General features: G+C 54.0%; 2 protein-coding genes across 11 annotated transcripts in view; both read right to left on the reverse strand.

The window, feature by feature from the left end:
* Positions 1-10,558, reverse strand: part of C2H1orf167 (chromosome 2 C1orf167 homolog) — an 18,551-nt gene extending 7,993 nt beyond the window's left edge. For 3 of the 10 annotated variants that reach the window (XR_013049459.1, XM_076565644.1, XM_076565640.1), the window contains exons 1-10: positions 10,371-10,504; positions 9,095-9,232; positions 6,970-8,090; positions 6,817-6,860; positions 6,183-6,390; positions 5,685-5,800; positions 3,973-4,148; positions 3,316-3,502; positions 2,112-2,298; positions 1,900-1,958 (exon numbers count right to left, since the gene is read on the reverse strand). Coding sequence is in view for 7 of the 10 variants with exons in the window: in XM_076565644.1 (XP_076421759.1) it covers positions 1,900-1,958; positions 2,112-2,298; positions 3,316-3,502; positions 3,973-4,148; positions 5,685-5,800; positions 6,183-6,390; positions 6,817-6,860; positions 6,970-8,090; positions 9,095-9,164 (2,168 nt within the window). In the remaining 3 variants the exon portion in view is untranslated. Of the gene's footprint in view, positions 1-1,899; positions 1,959-2,111; positions 2,299-3,315; positions 3,503-3,972; positions 4,149-5,684; positions 5,801-6,182; positions 6,391-6,816; positions 6,861-6,969; positions 8,091-9,094; positions 9,268-9,503; positions 9,643-10,370 lie in introns of those variants that run through there. The other 7 variants (XR_013049460.1, XM_076565646.1, XM_076565645.1 and 4 more) reach the window with 5 other exon arrangements.
* A 1,553-nt stretch (positions 10,559-12,111) lies between these two features.
* Positions 12,112-21,864, reverse strand: Agtrap (angiotensin II receptor associated protein). The gene is made up of 5 exons (XM_006989054.4): positions 21,712-21,864; positions 17,312-17,346; positions 15,528-15,633; positions 14,702-14,897; positions 12,112-13,514 (listed from the first exon to the last, which is right to left on the reverse strand). Exons 1-5 carry the CDS (start codon positions 21,736-21,738, stop codon positions 13,396-13,398), a joined length of 483 nt encoding a protein of 160 aa, XP_006989116.1. The 5' UTR covers positions 21,739-21,864; the 3' UTR covers positions 12,112-13,395.
* Between the last annotated feature and the right edge of the window lie 1,348 nt (positions 21,865-23,212).

Consider the following 23,212-nt stretch of genomic DNA (forward strand, 5'->3'; position numbering starts at 1 on the left):
CTTACGTCATCAGTGGGTGACTGCATCCCCGCCTTAAAAAGCCACACATGGACCCCCACACCCTCTCTCTGCACCTCTCTTTCTGTTTCCTCTCCGCCAGGCCTGGCTTCTCCTGTCCTGTCCCCTCTTCTCTCTAATAAAGCCCATTCTAACTCTGGTAACCATGGCTCGTGACTCTTCCGCTGACCAACCAGCGCTGTTCATCCTTTCAGTAAGGACATTTGCTGCCGACAACCTGAGTTAAATCTCCTGGACTCAGACACACGATGGAGAACATGGACTCTTGTAAGTTGTCGTCTGATGTCCACACAAGAGCTGTGGCACACACACACACAACCAATTAACTAATTCAATAATTAAAACAAAGCTGTACGTAGGGGCTGGGAGTGTGGCTCAGTGGTAGACTGGAGCGTTTGCCCAGCACGCCAAGACCTTGGATCCCATCCCCAGAACTGAAGTTAATTAGTTACATAAAATGTTCAAGTGTCGTCAGGGCTATTTGCTGCCCAGCAAGGAGGCTCCCTGCAGATGTGACTTGGCTGGGGCCAAACTGAATACAAAGAGAAAGGTCCTCCTTTCTGCTGAGCCAGGATCCTGGGAAGCTAGCCAGGACTCAGCCCCTCCTTCCCCAGACAAGCTCCTCTCCAGGCTGCTGGCTCAGCACTCTTCTGCCTAACTAGCATCATGGCCCCCGAAAGCACCAGGACTCTGTCCTCCTCGACCTCAGAGCTCAGGTCAGCAACTCCTGGAGGCCAGGCAAAGCGGAGGTGACAGGGGCGAGGTGAAGGGGTGCTGATGTTCTAGCCTGGAGTTTGTCCCACAGTCACCCCACGAAGCATGTGCACTATTACGCCTGTTTCACAGATAACCGAGCAGAGAGTACTTAAGTGGCTTAAGATCCACACAGAAGACAGAAAAACAGAGACCTGGTCGCAGGCCTCCCTCTACCACCCAGTCCTTGATGTGATCCAAGCTCTGGGCTCTGAGAGGGCTGTGGAACTCGGAGTGTCCCCAAGGGACCCTGGCCTTCTCTTCTCATGTCCCACCCATTCCTTGGCTCGCTCTGCTAGCAGGAGACCCAGAGGCTCAGGGCCACTCACACCAGTCCCGGGCCCTGCTCCTGGACTCTCTTCTGCACTGCCCATCACTGTACTAGCGGCCGCCACCACACACCCATCCCAGCCCTGCAGCTCTGATCCCAGGCCCAGTGAGCATCCAGCTCTCTCCAGGGCCCTCGAGCCGCAGTCCAGTGGCTCCAGCTGAGGAGGACACTGGGAGGGAAGGGGAATGTCCAATCTAAGCACAGTTGCTGGGTTAGCCTTGCTCTTGCTCCTCTTGCATCCTCCCCTCAGCAACAGGTATAGCCCCGGCAGGTCTTTTCCCAGTTCCAGTCAAGGAGAGGATGGGTTGCTGGGGACTAGAGGGGTCCAGGGCGTTCCAAAGGACACAATGACAGATGATGGGACTAGAAAAGGATCCTTAACCTCCAATGCCAAGTCCGGTGCTCAGCCATCGGAGTCAATACTATAACTGTCCTCATTTTACAGATAGGGAAGCAGAGGCACAGAGAAGTCAAGTAACTTGTCCCAGATCACACAGCCAGAGGCACAAAGCAAGTCCCTTCTCAAGCCCTGCCCTGTGAGAACATCTGGAGAGAAACACACTATGGAGTATCTTGCCCCAACTCCCACCCTCACAGCTGGAAAGGGCAGGAGGACATGAGATATTAAATGGCCCTGATTCTGGGGGCCATGCTGACTGAGATGTGAGCTGACTGAGATGCAGACTCCACAGCTGCTGCTGGGAAGGCCCAGGATGGGCGGGAGGAGCAGTCAGGAAACAATGGCATCACTGTACAGTGGACAACAAGGCTCTCCCTTCCTGGGGAGGGGTTCCTACCGCCTCTGGAGGGTCCGCCAGTACAACCTCACTGCGCCCTGAGTCTGCTGGATCCGCACCTGCCAGGGAAGAAGGCACAGCCTGTCCTGCCACCTGGCTGCCCACAGGATGCCCATCAGGAAGGTCTCCAGGAGGGTGGGGGCTCTGGGAAGCTGGGGCTAAGGGGTGAGTCCTGGGTCCCCCCCCATTTCTACCTCACTCCAGCCCCTCACCTTTTCCAGTGACCCTCCTGATCTTCTGCAGTCCAGCCAGGTCTCCCCTCCTGGCCTGTCGCCCCAGGGCTCCAGGGCTAACATGGTCTCCATGCTGCTCGAGGGAGGGTCCGGACCCCAGACCCTCAAGTGCCACAGCCTCAGGATGTACTGTAGAGCCCTCTTCTGCAGGCCCTGAAAAAAGGAGCTAGGGGAGGGGGGCAGGTGAGTCTCTGGGACTCCCAACACCCATGACTCGGGCAGGCCTGCTGTGAGAGGGCCCAGCTGGAAGGCCTTGACCAGCTGAAACCAATGGATCACTCAGAGCTTTAAGAAATGACGTCATAGCGCAGCGGTGGACCGCTTGCTAAGTGTGCTTGAGTCTGAGAACCTGATGCCCGGTACCACCAAAGACAAACAAGTCACTCCAGTGACAGCCCAGACCACTGCCCTCTAGTGGGCAACTCAATTAAAACAAAACAAAAAGAAAAAGAAAAAAAAAGAAAAACCACTTTTCCTAAAAAACAAAGCAAAGCAAAATGGAACAAAAACAGAAACAATCAAACACAAGCCAGGAATAGCAGTTCACAATTATAAACCCCACCGTGACTCAGGAAGCTGAGGCAGGAGGATTGCCAGTATTTTTTAGTCATCCTGAACTATCTGTCACCATGCTTGCTACAACAGAATTCTCTTTTCTTTCTTTCTTTTTTTTTTTTGGGGGGGGGGGCGCGGACAGGGTTTCTCTATATAGCCCTGACTGCCCTGGATCTTGATCTGTAGACCAGGCTGGCCTCGAACTCACAGAGATCCACCTGCCTCTGCCTCCAGAGTGCTGGGATTAAAAGAGCGTGCCTGCCACCACCGCCCTGTTAAGACAGAATTCTCAGCTCTGTGACTGCTGGCTCATTCTCCCTGACAGTCTAGTCTAGAAGCTGGCTCCTGATGACCCCAGCCTCCCACCCCACAGCGTCAGCAGCCTGGGCTCAGAATGCTTGCAAAGGCAGCTGGGATAAAGTGTCCCCAGCAGCTTTCTGCTTGGTCACTGTCTCCGTGTTCCACTGCCACTTCCCAGGGCCTGATACCTCCTGGGAGACACAATGTATCACATCAGGCCTCCTGCCAAGGCCATGGGAAGGCTGGGGATGTTGACTAGGTCCTAAAGGATCATGTATCCACATTGTGCCCAGGGCTGACGGGGTGTCATCAGCTTCTGGACACCTACGCGGCTTGCTGGTGCTGGTAGAGTCGCGTCCTCCAGAGCAGCAGGGCCCGCTGCAGAGCCAGCTTTTGGCAAGCGTCCCACAGGGAGCACCGATTTGGCTCCTTGGGTAGTTCCTGGGCCTGGACCACTGTCTCCAGGCAATGAGCGGTGGCAGTTCCTGGGACTAAGATGTTGAGGTCCTTATTCCCTGGGAAGAAGGCAGGAAGTGGTTAAGCTGCTGTTCACAAACAAGCAGCTGCAGCCTCAGGCCTCCTAGGCCTCCCCAGCATGAGCACTGCCCTCCTGTGTCCTCCACATGCTCCTCCCCGCAAGGCTGCCTCAAGTTCCCATCTTCCCCAGCGTGGGAAGGGACTACATGTCCCCTCCAGCAGACTAGGGAGTTCCTGGAGCAGAGGACCACACGCTTTCAACACTAAGCCAGAATAGTCCCCTGCCCAGCCAAGGCCTGCTCCCTCTGGAGACCCCTCCCAGACCTCTAGCACTGGCAAGCCCCGCCCCCCCAAAGGCCCACCTCAGTCCTCTCCCATTGTAATATTCATGAGTTTCACTGCCCACCCCCCAGCTTAATTAACTGGGGCTCTGGTTGGAGGGAACACACACACACACACACACACACACACACACACACACACACACACACGTCTGTCACTGGCTCACCCGCCTTCCGCCGGTAGAGGGCCAACTGAGTCACTTTTGCCACATCTGAGACCTGGAGCTGCCTCAACTCCATCCACCGTCCCAGGCACGTCCTCAGGACCCGCACCCTTCGGTGGGCCGCGTGTCTCCTGCACTGGGCCCCTCTCTGTGCGAACCGTTGCCAGGCCCTAAAGCACCTAGAGAACGTAGGGAAACTGCCTTTGGCAGCACCGGCAGCCACCCGCCTCCTGCCACGCACACACTTCAGTGGCCCCGGCCTTCGCCTTTCCGAGCCTCTGTTCCTCATCTGTCTGCTCAGGCCACGGATGTCATCCCCCAGTGCCTGGAGGCCCCAGCATCCTACCACCTGGCCTCCCACATCCACCCCTGCCTCACTCATTCTGGTGGTTCCAACTCAGTGACCAGAGTGATGTTTCCCTCATTGTGAGTCCAATTAGCTTAAGTGCCTGCTTGGCCTCCTGGGGGTCCCCTTTGCCCCTAGAATAAAATCTCAACTCCTTCCCAAGCTACATGGGACCTGGCCTAGAACACCTTTTCCACCAGTCTCAAAACATTGCGGGGGTGGGGGCTGGGGGGTGGGGGTGGGGGGGCTTAGCTGCTCATTATTGCTGGGTTTTGGGTTTGTTTGTTTTGTTTCATTTTTTAAGACAGGGTTTCTCAGTGTAGCTCTGGCTGTCCTGGAACTTGCTCTGTAGACCAGGCTGGCCTCAAACTCAGAGATACACCTGTCTCTGCCTCCTGAGAGCTGGGACTAAAGTTGTTCGCCACCACCGCCCAGAGCTGGCTTTCTCTTTAATGTATTTGGTCTCTCTGCATTGCCTAACATGACCTTGATTTCCTGGACTCAAGCAATCCTCCTGCCTCAGCCTCCTGAGTAGCTGGGACTATGAGTTTTCACTGCTCCACTGGCTCTTTAGGCTGTCACTAAGACCCTTGCATACTCCTGTCCCTTTGTGTGGTACCCTGGTCCTCGCATCCCCCCACCACTAACGATTCATCCTCCATGTCACTCACCATGTCTAGGTCCCTAGGTCACTTCCAGTGTCAAAAGCTCTTGTGTGCACGTGTGTGTATGTATGTGTGTGTGTGTGTGTGTGTGTGTGTGTGTGTGTGTGTACGTGTGTATGTGTGTGTATGTGTACGTGTGTGTGTGCGCGCGTGCATGCTCGCGGGGGGGGGGGGGGGCTGTGAGGGGGGTAGATCAACATGGGCATATAGAATCAAAAAAAGGCCCACAGATTAAAAAGGTGTTATGGGGCCTAGAGAGATGGCTCAGTGGTTAAGAGCACTGGCTGTTTTTGCAGAGCCAGGGTTCAGTTCCCAGCACCCATATCTGTCAGCTCACAAACCACCTGTAACTCCAGATCCAGGGGACCCACTGCCTTCTTCTGGACCCTGGGAACCTCGCATGCATGTGTGCACATACAACCATGCAAGCACACACACATAAATAAAAATAAGTATAAAATATAAATAAAAACAAACATTATATTGGCTGGTTACTCAACAGCTTACCACATGGGTACATAGGCCCTAACTGTGCCTCTTCTATAATTATCAATGGTGTCATGACTGGCATGTTTTTGTCCAAATCTCTGTCCTCATCCTGGTTCTCTGTGAAAGAAGCTGGTAGGCAGGGGCAGGGCGGGGGGTGGGGGAGTAGGCCACCAGCTGCCTAGGCCACGTTGCCCAATCTTGGTGTCCAAGCTCACCTGCATTTCCAGGCAAGGTCAGTGGCTACTTTTCTTCCTAAGGAAGGGCTTCCCCTAGAAGCAAGGAATGGTGATGCAGCCTGGGTGAAGGGTTGCTCCTGTTTCTGCTGCAAGAGCTGGGTCAAAAGACAAGGGGCAGAAGGATGCCAGCTGAGGCCTGGAATGAGACTCCCGTCTGCCACCAAAGCTCCGGTCCTAACCTAACGCTACCCCATTTCCTCAGGAATGATGGAATGTAGCAGGAATTCCAAGAGATAAAACTCTCCTTTGGAAGTAAACCTTCCACCCTCACTCAGTACCCAAGGAGGAAGAACACCCACACATCCTCTCAGGCCAAGCTAGCAAATCACTAATATAAAACAGCAGACAAGGAGCAGGAGAGATCAGTCATGAGATGCAACCTGGGCCCAGCAGATGCCCTCTCAGTAGATGTAGCCTCCTCTCAGACATACCGGAGCCATGGCATTGCCCGCAAGCCCCAACCTAGAGAATACAGACCTTTTGGAAGCTCCAAGCCAGCAGGGTATCTGCATGTTGATCCCATGCTGCCTCCAATCGGGCCTCCTGGAGCTGTAGGACCCAGCGCAGTACTCTGAGGCTCTTTTGAACCAGCTGCCTGTGGCTCAGAGCTATGGCCTTAGCTGCTGCCTGGCGCCTCTGTGACAAGTGCCTCCAGGCTCTGAAACTTCTGGACAGCAGCTTCTGGCTAGGGACAGAGCGGGACTGATGAGGAGATAGACACAACTCTCAGCTCCCTAGGATCCCATGTGACTTTTCTATTAATTGTGAAGGTGATGCCCCCTTCCAAAGCAGAGATCTCTTTGCTGATCCCTGGACTTAAAGTCACCCCCCCTCCGCGACTCCCCAAGCAAGAAGGTCCAGGAGAGAGGAGAATTTCCCCACTACACCGATGTCTACAATTCCCAGTGATCCAAACCCAGGGGTGTAGAACTTGTCCCTGGTTTCTCATGAGGGGCAGCGTGAAGATTCTGAAATAGTTCTGAAATCCTGCTGAGGCTCTGCCAGGAGATGTCTATCTCTATCAAGTCCCTATGGCACAGGCAGACGGGTCAGGAGCTGCCCCTGGATCGGTCCCCCACCCTACCCCTACTCCCTTACAGCAGGGCCTCACCAAGCTGCCTGGGGATCTGAGCTCCCAATGCTTTGAGCCTTGTTCTGCAGAAACAAAAGCCATGACAGTCCTCAGGCTAAAGAGCAGGAGTGACAACTCCAGCCAAGCCCTTCTTCTGGGAGTGCCCCCACCCCTGCATCCCGGGACCTTTACCTGCGGAGTATTCTGAGCTGGGGCTCCATTTGATGGGCAGGAGGCCATCTTCTTCCCATCCCTGCCTGCCTTTTCCGGTGGGGCCTTCTCTCTTCCTTCCTGCCCAGGCAGGACACTGAAGAAGGTTGGAGATTCAGGTCTGGCCTCTCTGCTACCTGCCTCTCGTGTGACCCTGAAGTGCCCTCTGTTCCTCTGGTTATATGGAAGGCCTGGGGAGCCTCTCTCTCTTACCCCAAGGTGCTCGGTAGAAAGAACCTCCTTGTTTGGGTCAGAGAAATCCCCAGCCAATGTCCCCAGAGTGGGGATGGCCTCGTGTGACAGGGGTTTGTATAGAGGGGACTCTGAGAGTCCGGCTTGGACCCCAAGAGTCTCCAGGAGGCTTACACTTTCCCTGGGGTGGCTGGGCCAAGGTTGGGCAGGGGTTGACTGGCTACCACCAGTGGGGGGTCCCCTCTGTGTGGGGCCTGGGTGCTCCTGGGATGTCTGGCTCCTTGAACAGGTTGCCTCAGGCTCTAGGTGATGGATGGAGTCCAGCAGCCTGTGGTCAGTGCTGCATGCAGAACGGAAATGGGCCCAAGACTGGCTGTGGGCAGAGACAGATAGGTCCTCCAAGGTGAGGGGCTGCCCCACAAGCCTGGGTGCCCAGCTCCCTGGACCACAGCAGGGACTGGGGTTAGGCCATGTGCACCCATCAAGAGGTTTCAAGCCCCCAGAGAGTCTCGAGTCCAAGCAGGGGGTTCCTGTGACCTGGTGTGTCTGCCTCTGGTGGGAGGATGGGCCAGCTGGTGACAGGCGGTTCTTCTGCAGATGGGGGCTAGCGGTCCTTTGGAAGCACAGGTTACTCTGCTGTGCAAAGGACTCTCGGGTCCTCCCCTGGGACCTCCCTGCTGGAAGCTGCAGGTTACTCTGCTGCCAGAGCCCTGTGTCACCTGGTTGGCCAGTTGTGTCCTTCAGGGCAAGGGCCAGGCAGGGACGAGGGCTGGCCAGATTACTTTGGACTTGGTAGGGTTTCTGGCATAGCACTGAGCCTTGGGAGTATGTGGTGGCCTGGCATATGGGCCTCCTCCGGCCTCCTCCACTCCCCAGGCTGATGTCCAGGTTCTTCCAAGGGCTCTTCAGTTCTAGAAGGAAGAGAGACAGCCGCGTCCTGGGAACCAGGTGATGGCTCTCGGGTAAGACAAATGGGTATCCAGGCCTCTGAGCTGGGGTATGGCAGGGTTCCCGGTGGGAGGGAGTCAGGACTTCAGCTCCACGACCCTGAGGGAGCCAATGTGCAGGCCAGGCCCCAGGGCCTCGGAGCCATGTGGTGACATGGTCTGACATGAGGCCTGGCTACACAGAGCATGGAAGAAGAGGGGCAGAGGGGAGCCTGATGGGGGCTGTCTGGAGTGGGGACCAGGGTGTATAGAGGGCTTTGGAAACGGGGGTAACCGACTGAGAGGGGGTAAAGAGAGAAGAGGAAAGAGTAAAAGGTGACCAGCTCACAGTCTGCCCAGGGGTCACTCAGAACACTCCCACCCCTTACCGGTACCCCTGGCTCCCCTCCAGTAACCCCAACTGATCCAGGCATAAAATCAGAATTTGACCAGGCAGTGGTGGCCCACACCTTTAATCCCAGCACTCACTCGGGAGGCAGAGGCAGGCAGATCTCTGAGTGTGAGGCCAGCCTGGTCTACAGAGTGAGTTCTAGGACAGCCAGGGCTACACAGAGAAACCCTGTCTCGAAACAAAACAAAACAAAAAGCAAAAGGGGAGGGTTAGAATTTGAATTCATTCTTGGGCTGTCTGTGCCCTCGGCTGGACCAGCTCTGTAGGCTTCTTATAGCCTGAGATCCCTCACTCTCAGACCCTCACCCTCCAGTGACTCTGGCCCACAGACCTGCAATCCTAAGGTCCTACCCCACAGGGACCCCTTAGGGGCGGGTGCCCTCCCAAGATCCTTCCCTTGGGACCCTTCCATCCCTAGGTCCCACCTTTCCATCCTTCTCAAGAACCTTCCCTTGAGATGATGCTGTATCAACCGAGCCAATCTTGGGAAGGAAATCTCCAGAGCTAGGAAGGTCCTAGGCAGGTAACTGGGGAGGATGCTATGCCACTGACTTACCAGGCTCAGTGAGCTTCTTACCTGGCCCCAGGACAGTCACAGTCTTTGGGGGTACATTCTCCTTGTATCTGGTGGCAGGTCTTGGCTCCATGGGCTGTGGGACAGCGGTGGGGTGGGGCAGAGCACTAGCCTGGCATATATGAGGCCCTGGGTTAGATTCTCAGCATAGGAACAGGGAAAGGGGCAGTCAGGCTCTGTGGAGAAAGGAGATACCCTGGCCACAGGGTGCTGTTCCCTATAATACCCTTGGGCCATATCCTCAACTATTCCGGACATGGTCCCTCTCTGCAAAGGCCCCTTGTGGTCTCTGCTTACTGCCCCACATGGCTTCTCCCCTTCCTGTTGTAATATTTTCTTTTTTGATTTTTTTTTCTTTTTGAGGCAGGATCTATGTAACTCACTACGTAGACCAGGCTGGCCTCAAACTCACAGAAGTCCACCTGTGTCCGCCTCCCAAGTGCTGGAATTAAAGGTGTGCGCCACCACACCCATCTAAGGATGTCAGATCCCCAGGAACTGGAGTTACAGAAGGTCATGAGTCATCATGTGGGTGCTGGGAAGCAAGCCTGGATCCTCTGGAAGAGCAATACGTGCTCTTCTGTTTTGAGAGTTTCTCACGTAGATCAGGCTGGCCCCAAATTTGCTCTGTATAGCCAAGGATGATACTGACCCCCCTTTCCCAAGTGCTGGGATTACAGGGTGTGCCACCGTGCCTAGTCTGCGCAGAGCTGGAACTCAAACCCGGGGTTTTCTGCATGCTAGGCTAGCACACTACAGTCACATCACCAGCCTTTTTCTTTTTCTTTTTTCCTTCCTCCCTCCTTCCTATATTTAAGTCCTGCCTCAAACATCATAGCAAGCCCTTCTGTTATCCATGGCAGCACCTTACTCTCTGTGCCCTGCGTGTGCTCCTCCTGGTATGCACCATCACTATGTGTATTGAAGAGACGATGGTCTCGCCTATACACACACACACACACACACACACACACACACACACACACACACACACACACGCAACATACAGCCTGGCACATGTGTTAAGTGACTGAACCACGCTAAACACCAGCTCAGCCATGAGCAGGCATTCTGCTGTTTACTCTGCACCGCAGTTAGTCCTATGATTGTTTCCCAGTTCTAAAAAACGAGGCTATTGGAGTTTAGAAAGGCCACCGGCCGGTTGCACAGTCCTACAGCTGGGCAGCTCTGCTGAGGCTAACTTGCCACTCCCGTTTTTAAGTCCTGCCCTCTAGCCCCCACGCCCACACAAGGACACTCAGATCCTCCCTTTTCTCACCATAGGAGCCGGTTACCAGTTTCCTGCCCTTCTGGACCTGCCCTCAGTCTTCCTTGGGACCTTTCTTTTAACCAATCGGGTTTGCCCCCGGAGGGGCTCTCCGCAGAGGACCGCTAACGACCACGTTAAGTGTGAGGTGGAAGAATTTCAAAGATAAGAACGTGCTCGCCTAGCCCCGCCCAGTCTCCAGCGTGCCGTGCGCATTCCCAAGCAAAAGTTGCAGAAGCCTGCACGTGCGTAGGTCCGAAAGACTATGAGAAGCCGTTTTTTTTGTTTGTTTGTTTTTTTTTTCTTTCACATTGTCTGTGGTCTTCAGGCCACAGGTCCCCCGAGAAATGGCTGGAAATCAACCCCCATTCTCTTCTCAGCGTGCTTTGATATTGGTCCGATATCGATATTGCTTCCTTTCAAACACCGCGCATTTTCCACATTGCAATGTTCTGCCTTTGCCTGGGCTGCTCCACAGTGCACTCTGCGATGTGTACTTTTGGATGCAAGTCACAAGGCTTGTGCTGTTGGGTGGACTTAGACAAATTCCCAAACTTTCTATGACAACCCCCACACCCCATTTTAAAAAGTGGTGCTGGGGATTGAACCCACGATCTGTGCATGCTAGGCAAGCTCTCTAGCCTTCCTCCTGCCCTTTTCTTCTAAGACTGTGTCAGGCCAGTTGTGTGGTAGTACTCAGGAGGCAGAGGCCGGCAGATCTGTGTGAGTTCCAGGCCAGCCTGGTCTACAGGGCAGGGTGAGTTCCAGGACAGCCAGCACTACATAGTGAGCCCTGTCTCAAAAACAAATAAATAGGTGGGAAAAAAAAAATCCGTGTCAAATATCTTCCTAAACCTGATGGATGAGACCTTTTGGCTACCTTCCCACAACCTCACCTTGTAAACCTCACTGAACCCTTTCCACATCATCTCTTGGCTGCTTTTCTGAAAGACTCCTTCAAACCTGTCTTCCTGGCCACCAGTCCTCAGTTCCGTCTGCTGCACTGAGTTTCTGTTTTAAATGCATGTTTGCATCTGTAGAAGTGGTTGTCCTCTTTTTAAATTCCCAGTCACCCCAGCTTCCATAAAGCACATTCCTGCTGAGATCACTCTACCCCTGTCCAAGTCTGTGTGTCCCCAGATCAGTTTCCCTTTTGGGAACTGGGAGCCCTAGGTTCACTGGCAGTGGGGGCAGGCGGGGTAGAGGCGTCAGGAGAGTGGCTCTTCATAGTCTGGATCTATTCTATTATGTATTATGTAATTCTATTATGTACAGAGTTTTAAATGAAGTCCACTTTCTTTCTTTTTTTTTTTTTTAAAGATTTATTTATTTATTATGCATACAATGTTCTGTCTTCATGTATGTCTGCAGGCCAGAAGAGGGCACCAGATCTCATTACAGATGGTTGTGAGCCACTAAGTGGTTGCTGGGAATTGAACTCAGGACCTCCGGAAGAGCAGTCAGTGCTCTTAACCTCTGAGCCATCTCTCCAGCCCAATGAGTCCATTTTCAAGACACTGGGGTAGGAAAGCACTTAGCTATGTCCAGCCTCCAGCCTCAGATCCATCCACTGACTTTGCAGACCATCTCTGTCTCACACATGTGCTTCCTAGGATGGAGCCTCGGAGGATACTTCCAGCCTTCTGAAATCGTGTAAAGGTACCCCCGTGATGTTTACACAATTGATAAGCGAACAGCTATTTGGATGGACAGACTGGTCACCCTTCCTCTTGTGAGGTATCACAGCAATACATACAATAGGCTGTAACATTTATTGAACATCAAGGTTACACCATTCACAACCATCACCAGTTCCCGAGTTACACATAATTCTTATACTCACTTTAATTTACATTTTTATTTGTGTGTGTGTGTGTGTGTGTGCACATGCACATGCCCAGGTGCCATGACGTTTATGTGGAGATGAGAAGATAGCTTTCAGTAGCTTTCCCTTCTTACACCATATGGCTCCTAGGACCCAAACCCAGGTCAGCAGACTTGACAGTATGCATCCTTACCCAATGGGCCAGCTCCACAGCCCATCTTATCCCCACTTTTCAGATCAGGTAACTGAGGCACAGTGAATCAAGAAACAGTTGCCTAGCCAGGCAGTGGTGGCGTACACCTTCAATCCCAGCACTGGGGAGGCAGAGGCAGGGGGATCTCTGTGAATTCGAGGCCAACCTGGTCTACAGAGCAAGTTCAAAGACAGCCAGAGTTACACAGAGAAACTCTGTTTCAAAACACAAACAAAACGAAACAGTTGTATCTTACACAGAGGCCTCAGGGTACCTTTGGGGTTTAATTACATTTATTTGTGGAGGGAGGGGCATGTGACAGGGTGCAAATGGGGAGATCAGAGGACACCTTTCAGAAGTTGGGTCCCCAAGATCAAACTCAGACTTTGGTGGCAAGGCCCTTCCCCAGGAGCCATCTCAGTGGGCCACCTTCGAGATTAAAGCATGGTTCACGGGCTGCAAGGCAGGTCCCAGTTGGGAGACGAAACATGGTTCAAACCCAGCCCAGCCACACAACTCCTGAATTTTAATGCCAGGGCTCTGAGAGGGAGCTCTGCAGACCTACTGCCTCCAGGCCTGGGGTCCCCGGGCACCAAGCCATGAGGCAGTGACTAGCACAGGGATTTTGCTCCTATGCAGGGCAGGCTGAGCAGGACCAGAAGCTCCCAGAGCTTCTAGGAAGGGCTGGATCATCTTAGGGCCTGAGAGGCCACCATCACTGCCCCCCGTAAGGCCTGGCCCTGCAGCACTCTGCACTGATCAGGGCATGGCATAGTTACGAAGTAGGAAGTAAAGAAAGCAATCACAGTTCTAGCCAGGGGTTAGCAGGTGCCTTGAAGGGAGATGCTCCCTGGAGAGTTAGGGCTTGGCTCTTCTCAGCTGGGAAGCCAGAGGATCTTGACCTCCGAGGCACTTGACTCAGGCCACCTCTATGGTAGGGAATGGAGGACACTCCACTGTAGGTCCAGAAAGGAGGTAACAAGCATCCGGCTGGGCACCGGGAAGACCCAGAGGCAGCTTCAGTACCCCCGGGGGGCAGCTTGGCCCTTGTCCTCCGGGCTTGCAAAGGGGGTTGCAGGTGAGTCTGGTGTGTCAATTGTCTGGTAGGCACTATGCTCCTGAGACGGTCCAAAGAAATCTAGAGGACAGGGAACATGAGGATAGGGCAATGAGACCACAGGGCCTTCGGCAGCGTACAGGCGGATCCACCCTCTGCCATGGCTAGTGCTCGGCATCCTGATTCCAAGGACAACAGGCAGCAGCGAAAGCCTACACAGCAAGCCTTTAGCAGGCGGTAGCCACCCAATCCTCGTGTCTGTGTGAGGCACAGATTTGCAGATGAGGAGTCTGAGGGTCAGAGAGACGAACCGATTTGATAGTATGTGACTTGAAGCAGGTGACACTGGGGTCAAACCTAAGTAGCGGGTCCTGTGGTCTGTAGCTACTGGCTATGTGCCACCTCAGTCCCCAGCAGCACATGCTCAGGAGCCTGATGGGAGGTGGCTCCCCTGGGCCCACAGACTGAGCTCCTGCTCTCCGCCAGGCACAAGAACCCATACCTCTCTCTGTCTCTAGAAGCCCCGGAGCTTGGCACAGTTGCTATACCCAGAAGGTTAGGGCTGGAGGGTGGGGGACGGACAAGATGGAAGGCACCCCACGTCTCTCACTCTCTTTCCTCCCTCTGCACATTTGTCCTGGGACCACGAACAAGTCCCAAGGGCAGTCAGTGGGCCTTTATCTTCTCATCTGTTCCCTCCACACCTGGGCAGGTCTAGATAGTGCTTAGGTAAGCCAGAGTGGGCAGCCACAGGCCACGCTTTCCCTGGCTCAGTGCCCTCCCATGGGATCCCCCATGCCCAGCTCCCCCAGGAGAACAAGGTCAGGGAGGCCGGGAATACGGCTTGGTCCACCACCAGAGAGGACAGTGTGGGCCATGCCAGAGGGGGAAGGACTGCACAGAGGGTTCCCTGGCCCAACACCAAACCTGTCTGCCCAGGCGTGGCATCACGGCTGCCTGCCTAGCACTGTGTCTGCCCATAAGGGGTCCGTCCCACATGGCAGGAGAGCACAGCTCAGGAGGGAGCCAGGGCTAGGTAGAAGCAGAAGAAAGGAGTTGTCCCTGCAGCCACCTGCAGGCCCCAACCAGAGGCTGCCCGCTGCCTCTGGGAGCCGGCCACCTCCATGGCTTCACACGTGGTCGGGGCGGGGGGAAGTCTGACAGCAGAACAGCCCACACCAGACCGGCAGCTGGGGCCCAGGCTTTGGCGGCAGTGGCTGGGAGCTTGCCCACAGGGCCAGGGAGAGGCAGAGCAGAGCGGGCCTTACCGGGGCGGCGTGGGAGTTCACCCCCTCGCTCACGGTGCATGTGGTAGATGAGGCAGCAGGAGAAGGGCTTGAGCAGCAGGCTGAAGATGGCCATGCCGGCACTGAAGCGGCCGGTGTCCGTAATGGCAAAGCTTGAGTAGAAGATGCTGATGTAGATAATGTCCAGGAAGATGGTGGCCACCAAGCCGCCAAGAAACTGCAAGAAACACCACCATTAGATCATGGGCACTAACACGCACCCAGACTCCAAGATTCCCTCACACACACCCGCCTGGGTACACCTGCATGGCCTAGGACACAGGAATCTGGCTCCAGCCTGTTGCCCCAGAATTCCCTACCCCCATTTTCCGCCACTGGGGCCATGATGGGACCCAAGACCTGGATCCAGAACTTGAGAGGGACAGTCCCTTGGAGTCCATACCATCCGTTTACAATACAAGGAAACAAAGAAAAGGCCCTCTGCAGTCCTCCTAAGGAACCATGGCCTTGTTGTGAGAAGCTGGGCACCTCCTACCTCAGGCCAATGCCAACTCAGACTTCATAAGGCAAGGGGGCTCCCTCTTGTCCAGGCCTCCCAGTCACATCCTTTCCCCCAAAAGACAACCCCGAAGCAGGTCAGATTGCCTGGGAGGATAGCCAGTCTTGGGGTTCTGTAACCTCCACCCTATTTGGTGGGGAGTTCTCCATCCTGGGGGGCTTAGGTACAAGGCTTTAGAACAGAAAAAGGTGGGATATGAGGAAGAGAAGCCTGGGACAGATGAGGGGCACATGGATGAAGCCAGGTCCCTGCCCTCTCTCCTATACCCCCCCCACACTCCCCACTCACCATGCCTATGGCATCAATGGAGTCCCGCTGGGCCACAGCCCACACGCCCAGGGCCAGGACAGTGAAGTTGCTCCAGGCATAGGAGCCTGAGAACACTATGCAGCCCCTGCATTGAGAGACACTGTCAATCAGGCGGTCACCACCCTGAGCTGCCCGCCCCTCCCACAGTTCCTTCCTCCTGCTCCAGGACTAGTCTCCTCTGAGAGCAGATCATCTGGCCTCCTGAATCTAGCCTCATCCATCCTCTCCTGCCAGTATGGGACAGCTTCTCTGTACAGGGCTCGCTGTCACTCCACCCCCTTTGCAGGCAGTCCTGAAACAGCGAGCAGAGTGTGGGTCGGGTCATGTGACTCCTCCAGGCCAACCTTCCCAGCAGTTTTCTGACCTGCCTATGGGGTTCCCACGAGCCCCACCCTTACCTCCTGGCTGTCCCCTGCAGCTTTGTCTTCCTGAACGTACAGCCCTTTCTTGTCATCTTGGAGCTCAGTGTTGCCTGAGATCCCATGCTGACCTGACCAGTGCCCTCCCGGGGTATCACCGTCAACTGGCATCACTTAGAGCTGGCTTTCACTTAGAGCTGGCTTATCACAGTTAACACGGTCGCTTCCTGGGACCTTGCACTGCCCGACACACTCTGAATTCATTCGTGTTCACAGCTGCTCCTGGAGGGAGCTGTCCTCAGGAGCCTCGTTTTACAGATTTGGAGGCACAGACCTAATAGGTGACTAACCAGGTCACACAGCTGCTCGGTGAGTGAAAAAGAAGACCTGGATGCTCATAGATATGGTTGAGGAGAAGGTTTAGTGTAGATACGAGGGAGACAACAGCCAGAGGCCTCTGAAAGGGTCCAGACTGAACATGGCCAGCAAACTGAACCAGGCCATGAGGAGAGCAAGATGGAAAGGAAAGAGAGAGAAAAGAGGAGAGAGGGGAAACAGACAGAGAGAGGTCCAGGAGAGGAACCGAGAGAGGATACAGCAAAAATGGCTGACTTATATAGGAACCAGAAGCTGGGGAAGGAAAGGGAAGCCCAGACCCTGGGCTGGAGTGGTTTAGGGTAGGGGTGAGGTGAGAAGTGCTGGGAGTTGCCACAGGTGCTGACTGGTGTTTGGAGAGCTGGGAGGCACCTCAGTACTGAGTGAGACTTGTCCTGGGTTTCCTTGGGTCCTGACACTCAGCAGCAGGGCTGGGATTGGAACACTGGGATTGGCATTGTGTGATGAGGCCTGGTATTTTCCAGTCTTCCTATCTTAGCAGGTGTGAGCTCTGCCTAGTCACCAATGTGGGACCTCAGGGAAAGTGACCCTGCTTCACTGTGTACCTCACTCACAGCTGTTGGCATGTGCGCGGCACTTTAAAGCCTGCAAAACACACGTGATCTCAGTGGTTTCCTGACTTGTTTTTGGCAGAGAACTCTCCCTGGATGCTGCACACACACACACACACACACACACACACACACACACACACACACACACACGACGGAAGTGCCAGTGAAGGTTAAGCTGTGCCCTGCAGCCCCATGTAGGGTTTGGTTGGTAAGTACTGCTTCAGGGGCCAATCCTGACCCACGGTACAGACAGAAGGCAGACTCAGTCAGCCCTGGGCAAACGGACTGGTAATTGTGACTGGCTGAAACACCGCAGTTTTCATGGGACCTGACCAGGCTGACGGGATCCAGGAACACATACACACCGACCCTGGGGAAGTGTGGACACAGACCCCAGGTGACACAACACACAGCCAGGATGTCTGGATGCAGCCAGACACCCAGGGTCACTCACCAGGTTGTCAGCAGCCAGTGAACCAGGAGAATAACCTATGGTACAAGGATAGGGTAAGTCGGTGAATACAATGTCACAGGCAGCACAAAGCTTATGATGCCAGAACACGCAAGAGGGCCCTGCCTGGCATCTATAAGGGTCTCACGAATGTCTTAAAGAAATTCCAGCAACAGGAGAAAGAGGAGCCTGGCTAGGAACAGGCACCTCTCCCTCTTCCTGTTTCCAAAACTCGGGGTTCCTCTGGGGAGCCTGGGGCACGAGCTCTGGAATCACACGTCTGAATGGGAAAATGGGAGGGACCTCTAATAAGGGTGAAGGCAGCCACAGGAGCTGGAAGGGAGGTGTAAGGAGGGAGGGTTAGGGCTTAGTCCGCAGTGCTTGCCCAGCATGCTTGAGCTCAATTCCCACACTGAATAAACTGCCTAAGTCGGGCACAGTTGTGCGCGCCTGTAATCTCACACTTAGGAGGTGGAGGCAGGAGGATCGGACGTTCAAGATCATCCTCAGCTACATAATGAGTTCAAGACTAACCTACGCCTGTTTCAAAACACAAACAAAAAACAGTAAGGGGGGAGGTGGGAGATTGTAGTCCAAAGCAGTGGCTGGCAGTTCAGATTTCAAGTTTAATGACTGAGGGGAGCTTGAGACTTCTCTGCAGGAGACATCACAGTATGACGCATGTTAAGGACAAAATCCTTCCGGCCTGCCTGGAATTCTAGAACACCCTTTCACTGTGTTTGGCATCCTTGAAATCACAGTCCTGGTCCTGGATTGGCCTCTGGCACTGCCTAGAGAGCTAAGATAGGAGGGGTAGATGCCATGAGATCAGCTAGAGTGGGCTGCGGGCTTCTGGGCTGAGAGCTAAGGGTAAGCAAGGAATCGGCCAGGCCAAGGCAGGGAGCCAGGACCAGCCCTCTGAGTGGGAGGAAGGCGTGGCCCAGACCGAGGCTTCCTGGAGGCCAGAAGCTTTGCTGGTGCAGATGGTAGAGTTAGTCTGAGGCCAGGGGTAGTGCACTGGACCAGGGCGGACAGGCAGGAAAAGGCCCAGGCGCTGTCCCACCTGCCTCCAGGAAGGTTCTCTGCGGGAGGAGCCCTGGGCTCACTGACCAGCTAGTCTAGCCAAATCAGTGAGCTCCAAGTTCAGTGAGAGACCGGAGGCTCACAGGGGCCTCACTCTAGATGAGAGGCCATGTCTCAAGGGAACACAGCAGTGAGCGATAGTGCAGGACACCCATGGGAAAGGAAACCTATCAAGAGACTAAGCCTCAGGCTGGGCATGATGGCACACACCTTTAGTCCAGCACTCAGGAGGAAGAGGAAGGCCAGCCTGGTCTATAAATCGAGTTCCAGGATAGCCAGGGCTGTTACACATAGTTAAAAAAAAAAAGGGGGGGGTGGGTGGACTAAGTCTCTCCTGCCTCAGTTTATCCATCTTTGTAATGGGAATATAATCAGTCCTCAGAGATACAACTTCCAAGAAAGCTGCAGGGAGAAACAGGACCAAGCGGCCCAGCCCTTCCAGGAAGCACACAGGAGAGAGGCCAGTGGCCACTGTGAACACAGAACTGTCCCTGCTGGCTCTGACTCCGGGAAATAGGAGACCAGAGGCTTCTCAAAGAGAAACTGAGGAGGGCCAGGCCACAGCAGGAGGAGAGGCCAGCTTGAGCTGGAGGACTCTTAAAACAGAGCTCAGCCACAGCAGGCTGCCTGTCCTCCCCAGACAAGGCCAACAGGCCGGGGCAGCAAGGGTCACTGGGTGCTGGATGGGGAACACAGGCCCTCTCTGTGTGATGGGCCATGGAAAGGATCCTAGCTCCACACATGAACTTGGGTAAGTCTCCGGACCTCATACAACTGCCCCCTGCTCTTCAGCACCTCAGGGATAATCATACGTGACTCCTTGGCTCTGGAGGACAGGGGAGGAGAGATGAAGCGCTCAACGCAGAAGGCCTCATCACCACTGTCCACGTCTACTGTCACTGTCCCCACTGCTCCCCCAGCCTGGGCCAGGCCTGCCTCGTCCCAAGACTTCACAAATCTAGTCTGACTGAGATGCTCAGCTCAGCCCCTGCTTGTTTCAAGAGGAGCATGGGTAGGGCCCAGCTAGGGACAGACTTCTTTCAGAGAGCCCGGGGCAACTGCGTCTTTTCACCTGCCCCCCTAGCCCACTCCAGCTGAGCTGGGCACACCAGGGCATGTCTTTAAAGGACAGAGGGTGGAGCTGAAAGGGGCAGCCATGGTGTCCCAACTGCCCTCCACAGGGTACAGATCTTGCAGACAAAACGACCAAACACCCAGGCTCGTTCTGAATTTCAGATTATGAATAATTCAGTATGTCCCCAACACTGAGACACACAATAAAAACCCTGCCATTGATGTGAAACCCAAAAGTGACTGGATGTCCTTTCTAAGTGTTACTTCACAACCTCTAGTGCTCACTTGCTTCTGATTGGCCCTGGCTAAGATCCTTGGAGACACAGGACTTGTCAATCATATCAAGGGAGGGTCCAGTCTCTGCACTCTGGGCCCCAAAGCCCATCTAGCTCACACTTGAGATGAATGCTCTGGGCCTATCAGGCTCTGAAAGTTGACCTAGACCATCAAAACAAAAGTTAGTCTCAAGTAATCCGATACCAGGAAATGTCAAGCCCCGGAGCTGGGTCTTTGGGGGTTCAAATCCTGACTGTACCACTTTTTATTTCTTGGGGGGCCCTGGCAATTTACTTGCATGATCTAAACTGAAGTTTGCATCTAAGAGAATATAGCTTCTCTGGCCAGGTGTAGTGCAGGCCTTTAATCCCAGCACTCAGGAGGTAAGAGCAAGCAGATCTCTGTGAGTTCAGAGACAGCCTGATTTACATAGTGAGTTCTCGGCCAGCCAGAGCTAGATGGCCCTGACTCAAAACAAGAACAACAGAGTACAGCTTCAGCTTTGTCAAGGAGGGCAGAGATCGGTAAGCAACACAGGCTAGGAGATACAGCTCCGTGGGCAGAGCGTGTCCTTAGCATGCAAGAAACCCTGGATTTCATCCTCAGTGCTGCATAAACAGGCCTGCAGTTCTAGTACTGGAGAAGCAGAGGCAGGAGGATCAGAAGTTTGATCTCTGATCATGCAAGTAAATTGCCAGGGCTCCCCAAGAAATAAAAAGTGGTACAGTCAGGATTTGAACCCCCAAAGACCCAGCTCCGGGGCTTGACATTTCCTGGCATCGGATTACTTGAGACTAACTTTCGTTTTGATGGTCTAGGTCAACTTTCAGAGCCTGATAGGCACAGAGTATCCTCAGCTACAAAGAAAGTTCAAGGCTAGCCTGTACTACATGCGACCCTAACTCAAATGAATAAAACATAAAATGAACAGTCCATAAACACCAGCTCTTTTCTCACCTGTTCCTATATTTTATTATTATTATTTGTTTCTGTGGGGTGCTGGGATGAACCCCAGATCTGGTGTGGGCTACTCAAATGCTCTCACGCTGTCCTCTAAGTTGAGGGCAGGCTCAAGCAGAGCAAGGCACAGTCCGACCTGCAGGCTGCCTCCAACAGTCAGTACCTAAAGCAAAATGCCCTCGCAGGGCGCTGTAAACCTCTCTCTCCCCAGCTAAGGGGTCCGCCCAAGCCTGTTCCTTTGCTCCAATTAAGTCTCCCTCCAGCTGCTGGCCAGAAGCTTAGGAATGGGAAACGGGGCAGAGCCAAGTCACAGCTTAACCCGTGTGTAATCACCCAACTGTGGCGTTACAGCGCTGCTGCTTACGCCACCTATCTCTTCGGTCCCTTTGGTCTACGCCGCCAAAGGGTGCTAAATGCTTTGACACCTGGGAGTCTAAGCGTTTCAAGGAACCTGAACCAAGCAAGGCCCAAGATGGCCGGTTTAGTTCCAGGTCCACACCCCTCTGACCGAAGCTCTGTTGCAAACCAGAAGGACTGAGTAAGAACTCAGGAAATGAAGACACCCGTAGGCAGCCCCGCTGCCTGGAGCCCGGCATAGGCTTTGGGGGTTTTTGCTTTTAAGAAACTTCTGCAGTTCCTGCTTCTTAATTATGAAATAAGGACACTGCATGCGGAAGACTGGAAGAAACAATTGTTTGGGGACACTGGATTTCTCCTAACCTGTGCCAACCCACAGAGGGGCCCAGCGGGACTGCACTGGAGGGGGTCTGACCGCTCAGGAGGAGAGGTGTCTCTGTGGTGCTGCTGGGGGACATGAGGAGCGCAGGCGCGGGCGGTCCGGGACCCGTGCCAGCCTGGGTCTGTCCGGGAGGGGTGGCCCTGTCTGTCTCTGTCTCCAGGTGTCCCTCCCGGTGTCTGCTGCCTCCTCCCTTGGGCTCTGCGCTTTCCCTTCTGCTCCAACTCCGTTCCCCAGGCTCCAGAACCCCCGCCCGCCCCGGCCGCGCGGCCACCTTCAAGTTCACGGCGGGCAGCTCCATCCCGACCCCGGCGGAGGGCACCTGCGCGACGGCCGCGGGGACTCCTGGGCTCCGAACTCGGGAACAAACTTCCACGCCCCGCCCGTCACGTTGCGCCAGCTCCAACCGTGGCTCGTCGGTGAGCCACGTGAGGCCAACTCGGGCGGCCACGTGACTGCACCCAGTTGCTAGGAGACAGCGTCTAGCAGCTGGCTCTTGCTGCAAGGCTCAGGCTCCAGCCACCGCCTAGGCCTCGAGCAGCAGCTGCTCTGCTAGCAGAAAGTTGATTTCTGCAGCCTGGGGGCAATGGCCTGCCGAGTGGAAACGTGGTGAGGACCACCTGTAGTCAGGAGAGTCTGGGGCAGCTAGGCAGAAACTGCGGGTGTGATAACAGCTGGTGTCTGCCCCGGAACATCTCTCTCCTCCCTTCCTTCCCTTGTACAAGGGTTAGTACAGTGCTTACCTCATCATCCTTGTGACAGTGGTGAGTGAATTCATGTCCGTAAAGAAAACGATGAGGCCTGGAGAGATGATTCCGTGGTAAGAGCACCTGTTGCTCTTCCAGAAGACCTGGGTTCGGTTCCCAGCACCCACATGGTAGCTCACAACCATGTACATATGATCCAGCCTCTCTCTCTGTCCTTCTCAGGCACCAGACACACACAGTGCACATACATATATGTAGGCAAAATATTCATACACATAAGATAAAAGAAATAAATTTGAAAAAAATTCAAAGCCCAATTCTTACTGTGTTAAATTTCTCCTTCAAGCTTATTGGATTTCCAGAGAATTTCATAAAATACATTTTAAAAAAAGAAAAGAAAAAGGTGAAAACTGGTATGGTAGGTCAAGCCTGTAAATAACAGTACTTGGGAGGCTGAGGCAAGAAGAACACCATGAGATCAAAGCCTGCTTTACAAAGTAATAATACCATGTTTATTTCTTATTTACTTGTTATTTCGTGGGGTGGGTGGGTACTTGTTTATTTCGTGGGGTGGGTGGGTACTTGTTTATTTCGTGGGGTGGGTGGGTACTTGTTTATTTCGTGGGGTGGGTGGGTACTTGTTTATTTCGTGGGGTGGGTGGGTACTTGTTTATTTCGTGGGGTGGATGGGTACTTGTTTATTTCGTGGGGTGGTGGGTACTTGTTTATTTCGTGGGGTGGATGGGTACTTGTTTATTTCGTGGGGTGGGTGGGTACTTGTTTATTTCGTGGGGTGGATGGGTACTTGTTTATTTCGTGGGGTGGTGGGTACTTGTTTATTTCGTGGGGTGGTGGGTACTTGTTTATTTCGTGGGGTGGTGGGTACTTGTTTATTTCGTGGGGTGGTGGGTACTTGTTTATTTCGTGGGGTGGTGGGTACTTGTTTATTTCGTGGGGTGGGTGGGTACTTGTTTATTTCGTGGGGTGGTGGGTACTTGTTTATTTCGTGGGGTGGTGGGTACTTGTTTATTTCGTGGGGTGGGTACTTGTTTATTTCGTGGGGTGAGT

Source organism: Peromyscus maniculatus, chromosome 2 (assembly GCF_049852395.1).
Source record: "Peromyscus maniculatus bairdii isolate BWxNUB_F1_BW_parent chromosome 2, HU_Pman_BW_mat_3.1, whole genome shotgun sequence".
Classification (NCBI taxonomy): Eukaryota; Metazoa; Chordata; class Mammalia; order Rodentia; family Cricetidae; genus Peromyscus; species Peromyscus maniculatus.

Excerpts from the sequence above, each read along its gene's own strand:
- Agtrap (XM_006989054.4), bottom strand. The coding sequence starts at position 21,738 with ATGGAGCTGCCCGCCGTGAACTTGAAG. Across the intron at positions 14,898-15,527 it reads CCATTGATGCCATAGGCATG|TTTCTTGGCGGCTTGGTGGC; the intron begins GTGAGTGGGGAG and ends TGTTTCTTGCAG. Across the intron at positions 13,515-14,701 it reads TGAACTCCCACGCCGCCCCG|ATTTCTTTGGACCGTCTCAG; the intron begins GTAAGGCCCGCT and ends CCTGTCCTCTAG.